Source organism: Oryzias latipes, chromosome 20 (assembly GCF_002234675.1).
Source record: "Oryzias latipes chromosome 20, ASM223467v1".
NCBI classification, from domain to species: domain Eukaryota; kingdom Metazoa; phylum Chordata; class Actinopteri; order Beloniformes; family Adrianichthyidae; genus Oryzias; species Oryzias latipes.
In genome coordinates this window covers 2583115-2597335 of record NC_019878.2, presented here as the reverse complement: position 1 = coordinate 2597335, position 14221 = coordinate 2583115, and the positions used below count along the sequence as shown (strand labels likewise).

Below are 14221 nucleotides of genomic sequence, written 5' to 3'. Positions count from 1 at the left end.
TGGTTCTTCTGTTAAACTGTCAGAATGCGTTCAGCTGTTTCAACCATTCAGTCTCCAAAACATTCAGCTCCTTCGGGACATTCCTGCATATTCTGTGGTTTTTGCTCACTTACGTGGCATTTCAAATCTTAAGCCAATTTCTGCTGATTTAAAAATGAACACGAAAAGCTTGAAGCTAAAAACGTCAGCATGTCTTCAGTCACCAAAACACCTGACAAGTCACTGACATTTCTGGATCCGGAGTCTTGGAGAAAGCTTAAGAGCTGTAAAAAGATCTACAGGAAAAGGAAACTGAACTGTACAAACCAGGAAAGGGATAGAAGAAGATATCCCAGGAAGTGAGATGGCGGTCAGCAGTGTTCAAACCTTGATCAGAAGTGGAAAGTGAGGGGTTCTGATGAAACCAAACCACAGTCAAAAACTGCCACATCTGTCAGAAAAATCAGTAGGGATGCAAAGAAAAACCCACAAATACTTTAAGTTGTGATCCGGAACTGTCTAAAAAACTGTGGAGTGGATGTTTCAAGATGTAGAATACGGAGGCACCTGAAGAAAAATGGGCTGCATGCTCGAGTCCCAAGAAGAAAGCCTTTTTTGTGCAACTGCCACAAAATGGCTCGCTTACAATACAGCAAAAAGCACAAAGACACGCCTCCAAACTTCTGGACCAAATTCATTTGGAGAGATGAGACCACGACTGAACTTTTTGGCCACAACAATAAACAAGGCCTATGATAAAAAGAACACTATCCCTACTGTGAAACACGGAGGCGGATGTCTAATGGTTTGGGGATGTGTGGGTTACAAAACACAGGAGACATGGTCTGAATGATGGTGAGATGAATGCAGCTCATTATCAGAAGATACTGGAGGAACACTTGCACTTCTGCTCAGAGGCTGCACATGGGACACTTTTGGACATTTCAACATGAGAAGGATCCAGAACACAAGGCCAAGTCCACCTGTCTCTGGTTCCAACAGACTGAGGTGAAGGTTCAGCGTCCTGACCTCAATAATGTTGAGACCCTCTGGGGAGATTTCAAACGAGCCATTCAAGCCAGACAGCCCAAGAATTTAAAGGAACTTGAGGTTTTCTGGCTAGAAGAATGGGATGCTTTACCATCAGAGAAAATGAAGAACCTTGTCCACAAGGACCATGAAAGACTTCTAGCTGGTATTGATGCAAAAAGAGGCAATTCAAGGTGTTAAGAACTGGAGGAAGTCAACTTTGATCAGGGTCATTTGGGATGTTTCTGTTGTTTTTATGATTTAAAAGGGTTTTTATGTTATCATTCATACTCTCTGAAAAATGACCAAGAAACCATCATTTCTTCCAGGATAAACTTATGAGCACATCTGTATGTTATTGCAGTGTATTTGTTAGAAACAATGAAATGTTCTGACTCGGGAACAGCAGGTTATAAATATGAAATTCTATCATGTTATCAGTCCTGGGAGATGAAGTGAATTCAGCGTTTTGGTTTTTTATGTGACTCCAAGTTAAATACTACTTTTACTGGAGAAAGGAAACTTGTGCAGCTCTCAGTTAATGGAAAAGTACCAGCTTTAATGTTTTAGAGGCTGAAAAATGATGAAGTCTTAGCAGTTGACTTCCTTCTGTACTAATAGAGTAGACATTCATTCAGCTGTTTCCTGTTCCTGGTTCCTTGGATCAGGCTGTGGTTAGTGTTGTTGATGCAACAGTGCAAACTCACAGATGGACGTGAAACGAACTCACCTGCTTGGGTTGGTCAGTGATCTCAGAATAGCAGGCGCTCCTGATGTCGGGGTAAACGGACGACCAGCCCTTCTCTGTGCAGTTCCTGCTGAGGTTGCCTGAAGAAGACAAATGCAAGAGTTCATTCTTTCCAGCTGAGAGAACCTGGCAGCAAACAGAAGAGATTCTGGAGGCTCTCAGGCAGAATCTGCTGCTTTCTAGGGAGAACAATCGGGTTTCTCTGTTCCCAACATCATCTCAAAGAACAGGAAGTCCTGGCTCTGAAATCCATTTTTATGAAAAGGAAGCAAAGCAAGCCAGCAATATTTCACCAGTGAAGGTGTTGGTGAAACTCCACTGTCAGCAGAGTGATAATTGTGATTAAATGAGGCGTTCAGGGACACCAAGGATAAACAGTAGTCCTGGCTCCAGCTGTGACGGAAAGCAGCTGCTGTTCTGAAACGAGGCTGAGAGCACCTGCTTCAGTTTCTGTTCCTCCTGGAAACAAAAGAAGCCCAGATGGAAGTCGTGAAGATGAAGAGAAGCAAAGGAAAGGTGTGTGTGTCTGGGGGGGCACAAGGTGAACCCAGGACAAGTGGACTGAGGAGGAAGGAAAGTGCATTTCAAGTGTGTCTCTTCATTGTGTGTTGCTGTTGTGTGTCTGTGCCTGTTTTTATGTGTGTGTGGGTCTGTTTCTGTGTGTGTGTACATTCTTTGGGTCTGTTTTGTGTGTGGTCTTTGTGTCTTTGAGTCTGTTTTGTGTGTGTTTGGGTCTGTCTTTTGTGTTTGTTTCTGTGTGTCTGTTATGTGTATGTTTTTGTGTGTTTATGTGCGTTTTTGTGTGTGTTTTTGTGCGTTTAGGTCTGTTTTGTGTGTGCTTGTGTGTGGTCAGGGGGGTATTCCAGAAAGCAGGTTATGCTAGCTATGGGGTATGCTGGCGGGGCTCACTAGGGGTGTCTCTCTCTGGGTCGCGTCGGCGCCCGCCCTCCATCCCGCTTTTACTTGCATATTAGACACCCTGATTCATCTAGGGCCTTGTGGGGAGGGTCTGGTGGAGGGGGGCATGGTGAAACATCCGTGCTCATCTTTCACTGGTCCCCCCCCACAATTTTAACTTCCACCTTAGACACACACACTGCATGTTAGTAGCACACACACAGCAAATAAACACCACTCACAGAGGGACCCCGGAGTGGGGGGGCTCTGTGGCTTGGCAGCGGTGGGGCCCCCCACACTGGAGACCTCCTATTTTACCAGCAGCACACACACAGCACACCCCCTCTTTCATACAAGGGTGGGGTCGGGGAGGGGCGGCCGGTCTTCACCTTCCTGGTCCTCTCAGGGCGGCCGGGCTTATGGGTATCCTGTCGGCTGCGGTAATGGTCGGACATGCTGCGCTGGGGGGTCGGTCGGCCGGGGGGGTTACTGTGTGGCGGCAGGGGGTGGGGGGTAACCAGAAGACTGTGAGTATGTTTGCGAGAGTGCATGGGTGGGACGGACCTGGGGGCTGGCTCGCTGGGATCCTCTGGGGCTTTCCCTCCCCATCACAGAGGGGGGAAGGCATTGAGGGGGGCTCAGATAATATGGCGGGGGAGGAGGGTTGTAGTGGGTAGGGTTATGGGGGGTGGCTGTGGGTGCGCGGCGATATCTGGGTTGCTCGGGTCGGGTGCCGGGGCTGGCTCGCGGAGACGGGGCGCCAGTCGGGTGGTGGGGGGTTCATGGGTTCTCGGGGCCCTGGCTTCGTCCTTGGCCCTTGTCTCGGTGTCCGGCGCCCGGGGGCCCCCATGGCTGCCGCCTTGTCGGCTAAGCGCTCCTGTCCTGTGGCCTGGGGGCCGGATGCCGGGTTCGCTTATGCCTCTGGGCGTTGGGGGGGACCCTGTAGGGGGGCCTCCTCTGCGCCTGGCTGCCTGGGTCCCGATGCTGGGGGGGCTCCTGGCCTGGGGGTCTCTCCTCCCCTCTCCTGGTCTGGCTGGGCAGGATCTGGTTCACCTTATGAACACACGGTTCACTTCGGCAGTGTGCATGTATCTCCACCCCCACGTGCACGTGCACACTCCCTGTCTGCTCCCTGTCTGCTTCATCCCTCCTCCTAACCCACAGTGTATTGATGGACAGATGTTTTCCACTCATCTTCGAGTCAGATTTTCATCTTTGATGTAATATTTGTCTTTCCAGCAGATCTGGTATAATTGTTACAGCCTAAAATAATAACTTATTCAGATCAGTACTTGTGTCCCCCACTTTCTCACCTCTCTTCCTTTTACTCTCTCCCCCCCCCCCCCCCCTCACATTCTTCCACTCTCCCTCCCCACACACACTAAACGTAACAAATAAAAAAAAAACAATACAACAAAAAGGGGTTTATACAAAACTACACTCTGGTTTCTGGAAGCTATACAACCTCTTTTTGTGATAGTAAAACCTGTCCAACACAAAATGCCTTCAGCTCTAATCTGAAGGTTAGTTTGTTTTCAGAGAGGTGAAGCAGCATGCCGTGTCCATTTGAAGATGATTTAGTGGATGAAGAAGCTCAGATAATACTTTTTCCACCATGAGAGGGTGATAAGACCACATATGGATGTTGGAAAGATAAACTTTTTACTTTGATCTGACTTAGTTATTTGCTTCAGTTAAGACAAATCGTTTTTTTTTTAGTTCAGTCAACTTAAAAATAACACATAGTTATCAGACATTTATTTTACTTTCATTTAAATTAATTCAATTAAGTAGGTGTCACTTTGGTGCTGCTGTTAGATTGGCAGCACAAGGAATTGTGGGATACCATTCCCTTCGCGTGTCTGGATGGATTTGGGTTTAAGTGTGGGTTTTTGTCCAAATGTGTTTAGTTGTTTGGCTGTTTTACTGTTTTTTCTCTAGTTATTTTACCCTGTTATGTTTAATTCTTTCTGCACCATGAGTGAGAGGAAGGAAGAGGAGGATGAGGTTATTTAGCACCACTAATGCTTCAGTATGTTATAAGAATGGAAGTAACAGTCAGAGTCATGACAATTAAATGCACGGGATATATTGTAAATCCACACTGTATCATTTATTTTAATTTTATAAAAATGAGAAAATCTGCAGACTTAGACATATAAGAGATCAAGAAGTACAATAAATTAAGATGGAAAAACATTTACTTGAATTGGAGTAAAATGACATTTAGTTAGATAAATATGTACATTTTTAGTTGTATAAACAACTATTGAGTTGGATAGGCATGGGTTGAATAAATTTAACTCAATTACTTGTTCCTGATTGAATAAATTCATTTAGGTTTTACTCATATCTGGTCCTTTGGAACCGACATACCCAGAGTAAGCAAGTTCAGGCGGATTTCAGCCAGAGTTCATGCTTACAGTTTTTCTCAGTCGCTTTAGTACAATTCTAAGATCAGAATGAATTTCCCAAAACTATTTGTTCAATCTTCACATCATGATGTCACTTGTGTTCATCATATAAGCAGTTTCTCACTTCTTTGAACAAGTTGCAATTGCTTTGGTACATCCATGCAAATGATTATGTACAATTCTCTGCTCTTTGCTACATTATCAATTGTTTATGTCATGTTGATCAAAATGTATTATCTAGTTCACTGTGCAATAGTCTTACTCCTCAAAACACCTAGTCATTAGTTCATCGTATAAGTCATTAACTGCAAAATGGTTGACCAAGTTGTCATAATATGACAAACACAGCCGCATTGCAAGAGAGGATATTCGCTGTGATGTGGATGAGAATTTGTGGCCTAACATACAGGAACAACAAGAGGTGTAGGAAGACCACACCAATTCCTACTGCACTGCCTGTACTGTTGTACAGAATATTGTCCTATCTTTTTTTCCCTTTGTGTTACTGTTTGCAGTGAGTTTTTTCTATGTTGGTATGACATGGTCTGTCAACAAATTACAATATGAACAATAAAAGTGTAAATGTGAATCTTGTCCAGTCTCTTGCAATCAAACAAAAAAGGTGTAACTTACATTTTACAATAATTGTCATCCAAACTTTAGCCATAGTTTACATCAGAACCTCCCTCTAAAGTACACAGTTATATTGACAACATGACTATGTCATTTGACTGTCTTGTTCGTAGACAATGACACAAGGACTTGACATTCTGATGGCACTGACATGTTCAATGACATAAAGACTTAGTTTTGAGAGATGAACTAAAGATTTTGCAAGAAATCCATAGTGTTTTGCTGTTTGTACAAATTGTTTTGAGAAATGCACACACGAATTTGCAAACTTCAATTCTGATCTGAGAATTGTATTAAAGCGACTGAGAAAAACTGTAAAGTCAGGCTAGTTTAAACATGCTTCCTGGAATACCCCCCTGGTCTGTTTGTGTTTGTAAATTTTGTTAGTTTTTGAGTGGCTGGGTCTGGTATATTTCTGCTTTTTGTGTGTTTGTGTGCGTTTTTGGGTCTGTTTTTTGTGTGTGCTTGTGTCTGTTTTGTGTCTGTTTTTGTGTGTTTTTGTCTGGTTTGTGTCTGTTTTTGTATCTGTTTTTGTGTGTGTTTTTGCGTGTGTTGTAGGGTCTGCTTTTGTGTGTGTGTTTCTGTCTGTTGTGTGTTGTCTACAGATGTTGTGCGTTTTTTAGCTCACCCTTCTTCTCAAAGAAGAGCAGGAAGGGGGAGGGGCAGGGCAGGGTCAGCACCTCACCGACCGCCGCGTTCGGCCAACACGACACGTTGTTCCACTCGCCTGGACATCCTGCAGACACACAATCAGTGCGTGAAAGTGACGGCTCTGAACTTCCTGTTCGCTTGGGCTTCCTAACTCTGAAGCACCTGAGATAAATCAAGTTCTCGTAAACGTGGTGAGGAGGAGAAAAGCTGAAATCCCAACCTGAACAACATCAAACTGTTTAGAAATAGAATTTTATGGGATTTAGCGGAAGTTATTATTTACAGAAAAGTAATAGTAATAGACAGATAGGCAGCTCTGCGTTTGCCTTTAACGGTGCAGTAAAGTGATGATTAGAGCAGAGAACTGCCTCTGTCTGCCTCTGATGATGGACAGCTGCCTCTGTCCATCACTGCTCGTCTGGAGATGTGTGTTGACATGCGTGGGAAAACGGCGCCACTCCAGCCTGCAGATGCAGCCTGTTATCGAGGAAAGACGGTGAAACAGACCTGCTTCTGCTCCCGGAGCCTGCTGGAAAAACGGCTAACGTCCTTCATAAACATTTTATTTCATCACCGTGGGATGAGTTGGATTCCTGCTTCACTTTTCTGCCACTCTCCTGTGTTTGGTTCCTCCAACAACCATCAGACGTTAAACCTTCATCAACTCCAGTTTAAAATTCAACCTGCACACTTTCTTTAAGAAGTGAAGGACCAAAGAAGCAAAAATACTTGAAAAAACATTTGCAACTCGATTGTCTGGATTTTACTCAAAAAATTGTTCTTTACTTTGATTCAGAATGTGAATTATCGTTTTTTTTTTCTGTTTGAATCCTGTTTGTTACGTGTTCAGATGCCAGAAGCTGGCAGAGAAGACGAAAACACAAACTTGTGAATGAATAAAGTTAGAGACAGATATGAGGTCAGAGGGTGTGAAATACAAACTAATTGAACAAATAAATGAAACAAACACAAGTGGGGAGGTTCCCTCTGTTCTACAGCGATGCTCTGACCTAAAGAGAAAGGAGATGAGTTCCTTTGAATCTACCAACCAACACCAATAGACTCCTTTTTCCAAACAGCCTTTGGGTTGGTTGCTCAAACTTGAAACGTTCTTAAAGTATATTTTCCCAAACATGAATTGACATGGATCATTTAACCCTTGTGCAGTCTTGTGGGGTCCAGATGACCCGACTCCCAACGTTAACGTGCCTTGGACCCCACAAGACTGCACAAGGGTTAAAGAAACAGATCTTTCCAAATCCCTCCATCCTACACTCGGAGCTTCTTCAGATCATGACTCAGCCTCCGCTTTCGCCCATAAAGCTGATGTGTTTTGGCAGCCCCATAAACTGCGGTGGGTCTGGACTGTGATGCTGTGTTGTGTGACACAACGAGACAAACAGACAAATATGTTTGACGTGGGTTTATGGAAGTGCCTTTGAGCTGAGAGCGAAAGCCTGCAGCGGGATGAAGGATGCAAACGCGTGACGCTCTGTTTTACAGCAAAGAAACGGACGCTCAAACACAACCTGTGCGGAACACGAGCGGACAAAACATCCATCCCACAAACTTTTCAACTGTGGCTCGTTTGTGTTCAGGACAAGATGTCGGACTGGACCCCAGACAGCTGAAGCCAGCTCCACTTCTGTGGAGGGACTGACTACAGGAAGATCCAGCATCAAATATCAGTTTGTTCTTTTCATGTTGACTCACTGAAATCTTCTGGTTTCACTTTTTGATGATTACTGCTACTTGCTTTCATACTTTGAAATAGCTTTAGGTTTTTTGTTTCTGTTGCTGACACAGTTTCCTGTTTTATTTTGAAAATCATTTCACTTTCATGTGCTTCAGTCCTTTCTTCTTTGTCTCCTTTGACAGAATTCAGTACAGTTTTCAGCTCCAAACCATTTCTTCAGGTTTCCTTCCTCTGCTTACATTTACTCGTCTGCCATCCGCTCAACTTTGACCCGTCTGTTTGGATCCGTCTTTTATGTGCTTCTCAAGTTCTTTCTCCTTTGTCAGAGTTTGCATCCTGTTTTATACGACTGTACGTTTTTCACGGCACAAGCATCTGCAGAAACACTTAGGCAGAAGTAAAGAACAGCTTCCCTAAAATCGATTTTTTTCCCCTCATGTCAATCAAAGTTGCTTTCGTTGCTTAAACCAGATAAACATAAAATAATGGGAGAAAAACATAAGTTCAGCTGCCGTGACAGATTCCTTGTAATTGCAACAGTTAAGTCAAAGAGTTCAGTTTAAAGAGCCGCTGAGGGTTCAATCCTCCTGCTTTGTTTGTTTTTGAGGAACAGCATCCATCCATCCATCCGTCCATCCATCCTTCCGTCCGTCCATCCATCCATTTGTCCATCCATCCATACTGACACTCTGTCAGTGCAACAGCCATGTTTTGCTGCAGAACACTGAGAAAGTGCAGCATTTGAGTGATATTTGTCCAGTAGAGCAGCTACACAACAGCTGTAAAAGAATTTAAACAAACATAACAGAAAGTAACAGAAACTCGGATGCACAGCTCCAGTGTTTGTCTTTACCCTCTGAGAATGAGGTGAATAAATGATTGATGAATCAGTGGGGGACACGCCCCTCTCTTCGCAGAAATGCTGCCAGCTCAGTTGTTTGCTGAACGTTTGCTGTGACGCAGAAAGACCTGTGTGCGTTTCCCCGTGTGTGCTCACCTGCAGCCGCCGTCTGCAGCTGCAGCTGTGCTTCACAGTCTCCTCGGATCCTCTGCATCTCCCAGTGCAGCACGCAGTGAGGGAACCGCCCACCAACCTGCCAGGACGACACAAGTGCACGTCGTCAGGGTTCCTCCATCAGTTCAGGTCTTTGTGTGGCTTCAGGTCCTGCAGCTTCATTCTTCCAGCGGGATTCAGGAAACTCGTGAGAAACAGAAGGGTAATAGAAGTTCAGTTCAAAGCTCTTCCAGGGTTAAATTGTTGACTTTTTTTGGACTCAGTTTTTGTTCTGTCAGTGTTAAAATTCAAAGCATCCGTTTTTTTAAGTTGAAAAAACAGCAACTGTTTTTTTTCTAACAAGAATATCTGATCAAACATTTTTTCAACACAAAACTCATTTGCTATTGAGTGTAATGCTACACTATGCAGCGACCAAATCTAAATGAAATCTAGTGAGGCATGTGCTCCATCTCTACATCTGTGTAGGCGGTCAGAGCTAAACCCAACCAGACCGCAGTCCGTGCAAGCGGCACGCCAGCATGCCGCACTAAAGAAAAGAGACAAAAAAAAGAAAAGTTTAGCAGAAACTAAGCAGAAAATGCAAGAAAGCAAAGTCAAAGTGCTGCTTCTCAGGGCTATTTGTGGGAACTATTCCAGGCTACAAAGCTTTTGTCAGCAAAGACTGGATCAGTTTTCAGGGACTGAAGTGTCACAGTCTCATGACGGATCTGCTCCTCTAACAACACCTCACATCACTCTGTACACGCTCACTGTCTTTCAGGTTCAAGCCTTTGTAGCAAAGCCAGCAACACACATTCCTGAGGGTTTAAGATGACTGCTCAGACATCTTTGTTTGTTGATTTGGAGGAAAAAACACAAAAAGAACTTCAGGCACAAACTTGTTCAAGTAAGAGCAAAAGTTTGTTCTGGAATCGTCTGTCAACAGAAAAGGGCCAAAGGGTCAAACTGTTACTCTGACTGAACTGTAGTACGATATCCTCCCATAGGCTGTACTGGTTCTTCTGTTGCTGTTGTGCATGGAAGCGTAGCACCAACATCCTCTAGTGTTGAGTTTAGATAGATTCAGGGAGTTGGATGGATGCTGCTGTGATGTTAACTATACTGAAGGTGATGTCCTAAAAAACATGTCTGAAAAGGGGTTTCCATTTTATTCTGTCAACAATGAACAACATTTTTATATTCCTCCAAGCATCCAATATCTACAAAAGCCACGCCCCTTCGTTTCCCGAAGTGTTGAACCTTGGGGGCTGCATGCGGGTCAACGTGGCCACCTCACTCTTTGTTTGCCATTTAATCTGTGGGAAGCTGGTGTGTCATGTCTTTACATCAAACATATCATGTGAGCTCCTCCTGGCTGAAGTCTGTTCAAATACATTTTAGCGCTGAAATGAGTTCTTGTTTTAAAAAATGTTAACATTTGATAAAATAGCTTCTAGTCTTAACTCAACTATTTTTTTCCAGATTATGCCATCAGGCACATTTTGACCAAGGCAGAAATTTCATACAATTGGTTTTGATCTGTAGGTTTGCAAAAAATGACACTTTAGACATTTTAAAGATGTCAACACTGATTGATCTCTTCTCAAAGATGCCAAACCTTACACACAACCATACAAGAACCCTTCTACGCGTGTTTACAAGCATTCCAGCCATTGCTTCAGTGTAAACGTGCGTGAATGTGCATTTCAGGCTTCTGCATTCAAAACTCTTGAGTTCATGCATTACCACGCAAGTTTCTCAATTTCTCAGTTTCAACCAATGTCGGGCTCTACGTGCACTGCATGTGGTCACTGAACGCGTGTTGCAAATTAAACCTGGTTGAACTTTGACCAATCAAGGTCTCAGGGACTCAACGAGAGATTTATAATTGTGGTTTGTGTTCGGACTGATGTTCATGACACCAAGTTATTCATGTATCAAAATAAAACTGTGAAAGAAAAATCCTGGAGCGAGATTCACCAGACTCACACCGCTTTGACATTTAGCACCAAGCCTCTTCCAACTGTAGATGGTTGACTCGTGCCAGTAAACAGTGGAAAACGAAAAGGCAGAATAAGCCCCTCCTTACTTGTCCAGTGTAAAGAATATAGGAGAAAGTGACACAAGATTTGTGCATGACTGGACAAGCACCATGGGCTAAAAGTGCTTTGAACTTACCCTCTTCCTCATATATTCTCTTATTAGGGTGATGGGGGGGGATTCAGCCTGCGATGCACCTTGGGGGGAGGAGCCACTTGGCAGTGTTCCCCCTCCCATGGTTGCCATATGCAATAGGCCCCTCCCCTCACGGTTTAAATTGCACCTTAGACATGTAGGGCCCTTGGTAGGGGGGGGGGGGGGGGGGGTGCTTGAACATCACTGCCAGCAAGCAGCAGATGTCCTTTTAGTGCCCCACCCGCCAATTTTAACTGTACCATAGAGATTTAGGGCCCCTTGGTGGGGAGGGTGATGGGACATCACTGTGAGTAATCAGCAGATGTCCCCTCAGTGCCCTACCTGCCAATTCTAACTGTATCCCATTAGTTCACACACCCTTTACCCTTCAAAATATACACTCCAACACAAACACACATACATGCACACACCCTCACAAACACACACACATGCTTTTCACAAGGAAGGTGGGACCTCGGACCATCTGTCCACCACCCATCCCTGGTAGGGGGTACTGGGCCCTCGGCAACGGCGGCCGTGTTCCCTGGGTGCTGGCTTCCTGGGCCTGGCAGTCCTCTCTCCACGCAGCGAGAGGGATTCCTGAGCTTTCTGGCAAGACCAAGATCACATTACATCTGAGCCTGGGGGTGTCCGTGTCCCTGTGGTGTGGGTTCTGGTCCTTGGCCCTGAGCGCTGGGCCTCGCCAAATTTCCAACTGTGGGCGAGCCTGGTCGGGCCATGTTTACAAAACTTCTTCTGGACCCCCTATACCCCTTGGTGTCCTATTCCTGGGCGGAGGTGGCTGGCCCCTGCCTTGTTGCTTTCTGGACCAACCGTAGGCTGGGTGGGTGGCTGCCTGGAGCGCGGGAAGGTTTCCCTTGGGGGGTTCTGGCTTGTACCTGGGGTTGGGGCAGGGGATTGCCCAGAACTCCTGGGTGGGGTGCACGTCTGGGGCTGTGGGTGCTCTTCTGGGGAAGGGCCCTGCGTTGGGTGCTCTCCTCGTTGGGCTGCAGCCTGTTCTCTCTGTCCCCCCATGCCTCCCTGCTCTCGGGCTTTTTTGCTGGCCCTGGCCTGGGTGGTTGCGTGATTGAATGAAATGTTTCACACTAGTTGGTTTGAAAGCATAAGTATGCGTGTGTGAACAATATTTGTATTGTGTACATGTTGACATGTGGACATTTTGAGGGTACAACTTGGCTCTTTTGACCACAGAACATAGTGAAGCAGCTGTTGGGAAAACTGGACCACAGCCAACATGAAAGCATCCTGGATGACAAAAGTCTTTGCTTACTCGCTCTGCGATGTCTTTGGACGGGAAAGATGTCAGTCTGTCCTCAGAAGAAGTCCTCTAAAATAAGGCAAAGGTTTTCTTGGAGATCTGGGGTAAATGCTGGTGACTCCAAAGGCCAACATTCTATGCCCTGCAGTTTACTTCCCATGTTTTTGTGAAATCCTTCATTTTATTTTACTCTACAAATAAGTCACGATGCGTGAAGATTATTGAAGTTTGAAACAATTTAAATATTTGTCCTGGTGTTACATTTAGACCCATGATGGCGTTCTGCATTCATCTAACAAACACTTTCTGTGAGTCTATGCTTTTTACAATTTTTGGCAGCCCTTTAAAAAAAAAGGTACAGTTGCTATGACAACATGAGAGATTGGCTAAGTAGTAAAAAAAGTTTCATTAGCAATTACACAAACACTTTTGTATGCATTCAGTGGATCGCATGTAAAAGGAAAAAATCATATTTTCACGTTTTTGATTCTCTGTATGCTTCTGAGTATGAATTCATGCTTTATGCTTTAGGGTCATAGTTGAGCAGAAACTGAGCTTTTTCATCAACTGTGTCAGATTTATACCAGAAGTGTTAATATCTGAAGAAATCGGGCTTTTCTCCACACCTGAACCTGCAGTTTGACGCATGAGGCCTCAGATCTTTTCCAGCTCGTCTATATTTAGCGGCATGTTTGTGCCATCAAAGAAGAGCGAGAGGCGGAACTTTCCCAGATTGATCTGAGAGCAAACGCTGCCTCACATGAAGCTTTCAGCCGCTCCTCCAGACAGATGAGCAGCTGAGCCCACACATCCGGTCCACATTGATTTTGTCTTTAGACGGAGGTCTAGACGTGTGAGTTACGGTCGGGTTAATCGTTTCAGAGTGAAGACACAAAGACAATGCATTGATGTTTTGTTTTAAAAGCTCTCCGCCTGCAGAAACTCCAGAACTGAACATTTTTAGGCCTGTTTATGGATAAAACTTTGAACAATAAACATCAAAGAGAATGTAGAACAAAGAAAAAGGATTATTTTCTGGACAGAAACTCTGCAGGAGCTTCAAGCAAAGCATCTGAAATAAATCTGGGCCTGATTACGTAAAACCATAGATTTATGACCAAAAAGACTTTTTGTGCAGAGACTCCAGGTTAGGAAATGACAAAGGTCCTCAGGTTTCTGGCTTCAGTGCAGCAGAACCAGAACTGGGTCTGGGGTGGAGATGGAAAACTTGTTGGACCTGAAAGTTTCCTCAGCAGAGTCAAAGCAGGAAGCTGATGGACATTTACACCGACAGGAAACATAAAGCTGCGGTTTAGCTTGTCGTCGTTGCTTGATGGATTGTTTTCGCCTGTTCTCAGCTGCATGAGCAGAAGTTCAGCAAACAAAGCGATTTGAGGTTTTCACAGTTTGTTCCTGTGTTTTCCAACCACAGGCTGCACGATGAGGGAGGGCTCACTTCGGTGGAGTGTTTATTAACTTTAATTGTGTTTGAAATCACCATCATTTAATCAGTAAAACAGAAGCAAAGGTTGATTCCTCCTCCATCAACAGCATGCTCCAATATCTAAAGATGAAAAAGACATTAAGCGTTTTCATCTTTAGTTATCCACAGTTTTCTTCATGTGAAGTTTAAATTGTGAACAAATGAAAAAACCTTTGGATCTTGGAAAGCGAACCTTCTAATCCCCTTAAATCCTAAGTGATCAATGATCTGCTGGGAAAA

The 14221-nt window shown here is 44.5% G+C and overlaps 2 protein-coding genes across 2 annotated transcripts in view; both read right to left on the bottom strand.

Moving 5' to 3' along the window:
* The window catches only part of LOC105353610 (hemicentin-1-like), a 703897-nt gene that overhangs the window by 335412 nt on the left and 354264 nt on the right, over positions 1-14221 (bottom strand). The gene's annotated exons all lie outside the window — the stretch shown is intronic.
* LOC101170814 (vasoactive intestinal polypeptide receptor 2) overlaps positions 1-14221 on the bottom strand; it is a 44241-nt gene that overhangs the window by 28679 nt on the left and 1341 nt on the right. The window contains exons 3-5 of the mRNA XM_023950048.1: positions 9045-9141; positions 6329-6436; positions 1739-1836 (exon numbers count right to left, since the gene is read on the bottom strand). Of these exons, the coding sequence (XP_023805816.1) occupies positions 1739-1836; positions 6329-6436; positions 9045-9141 (303 nt within the window). The remainder of the gene's footprint in view (positions 1-1738; positions 1837-6328; positions 6437-9044; positions 9142-14221) is intronic.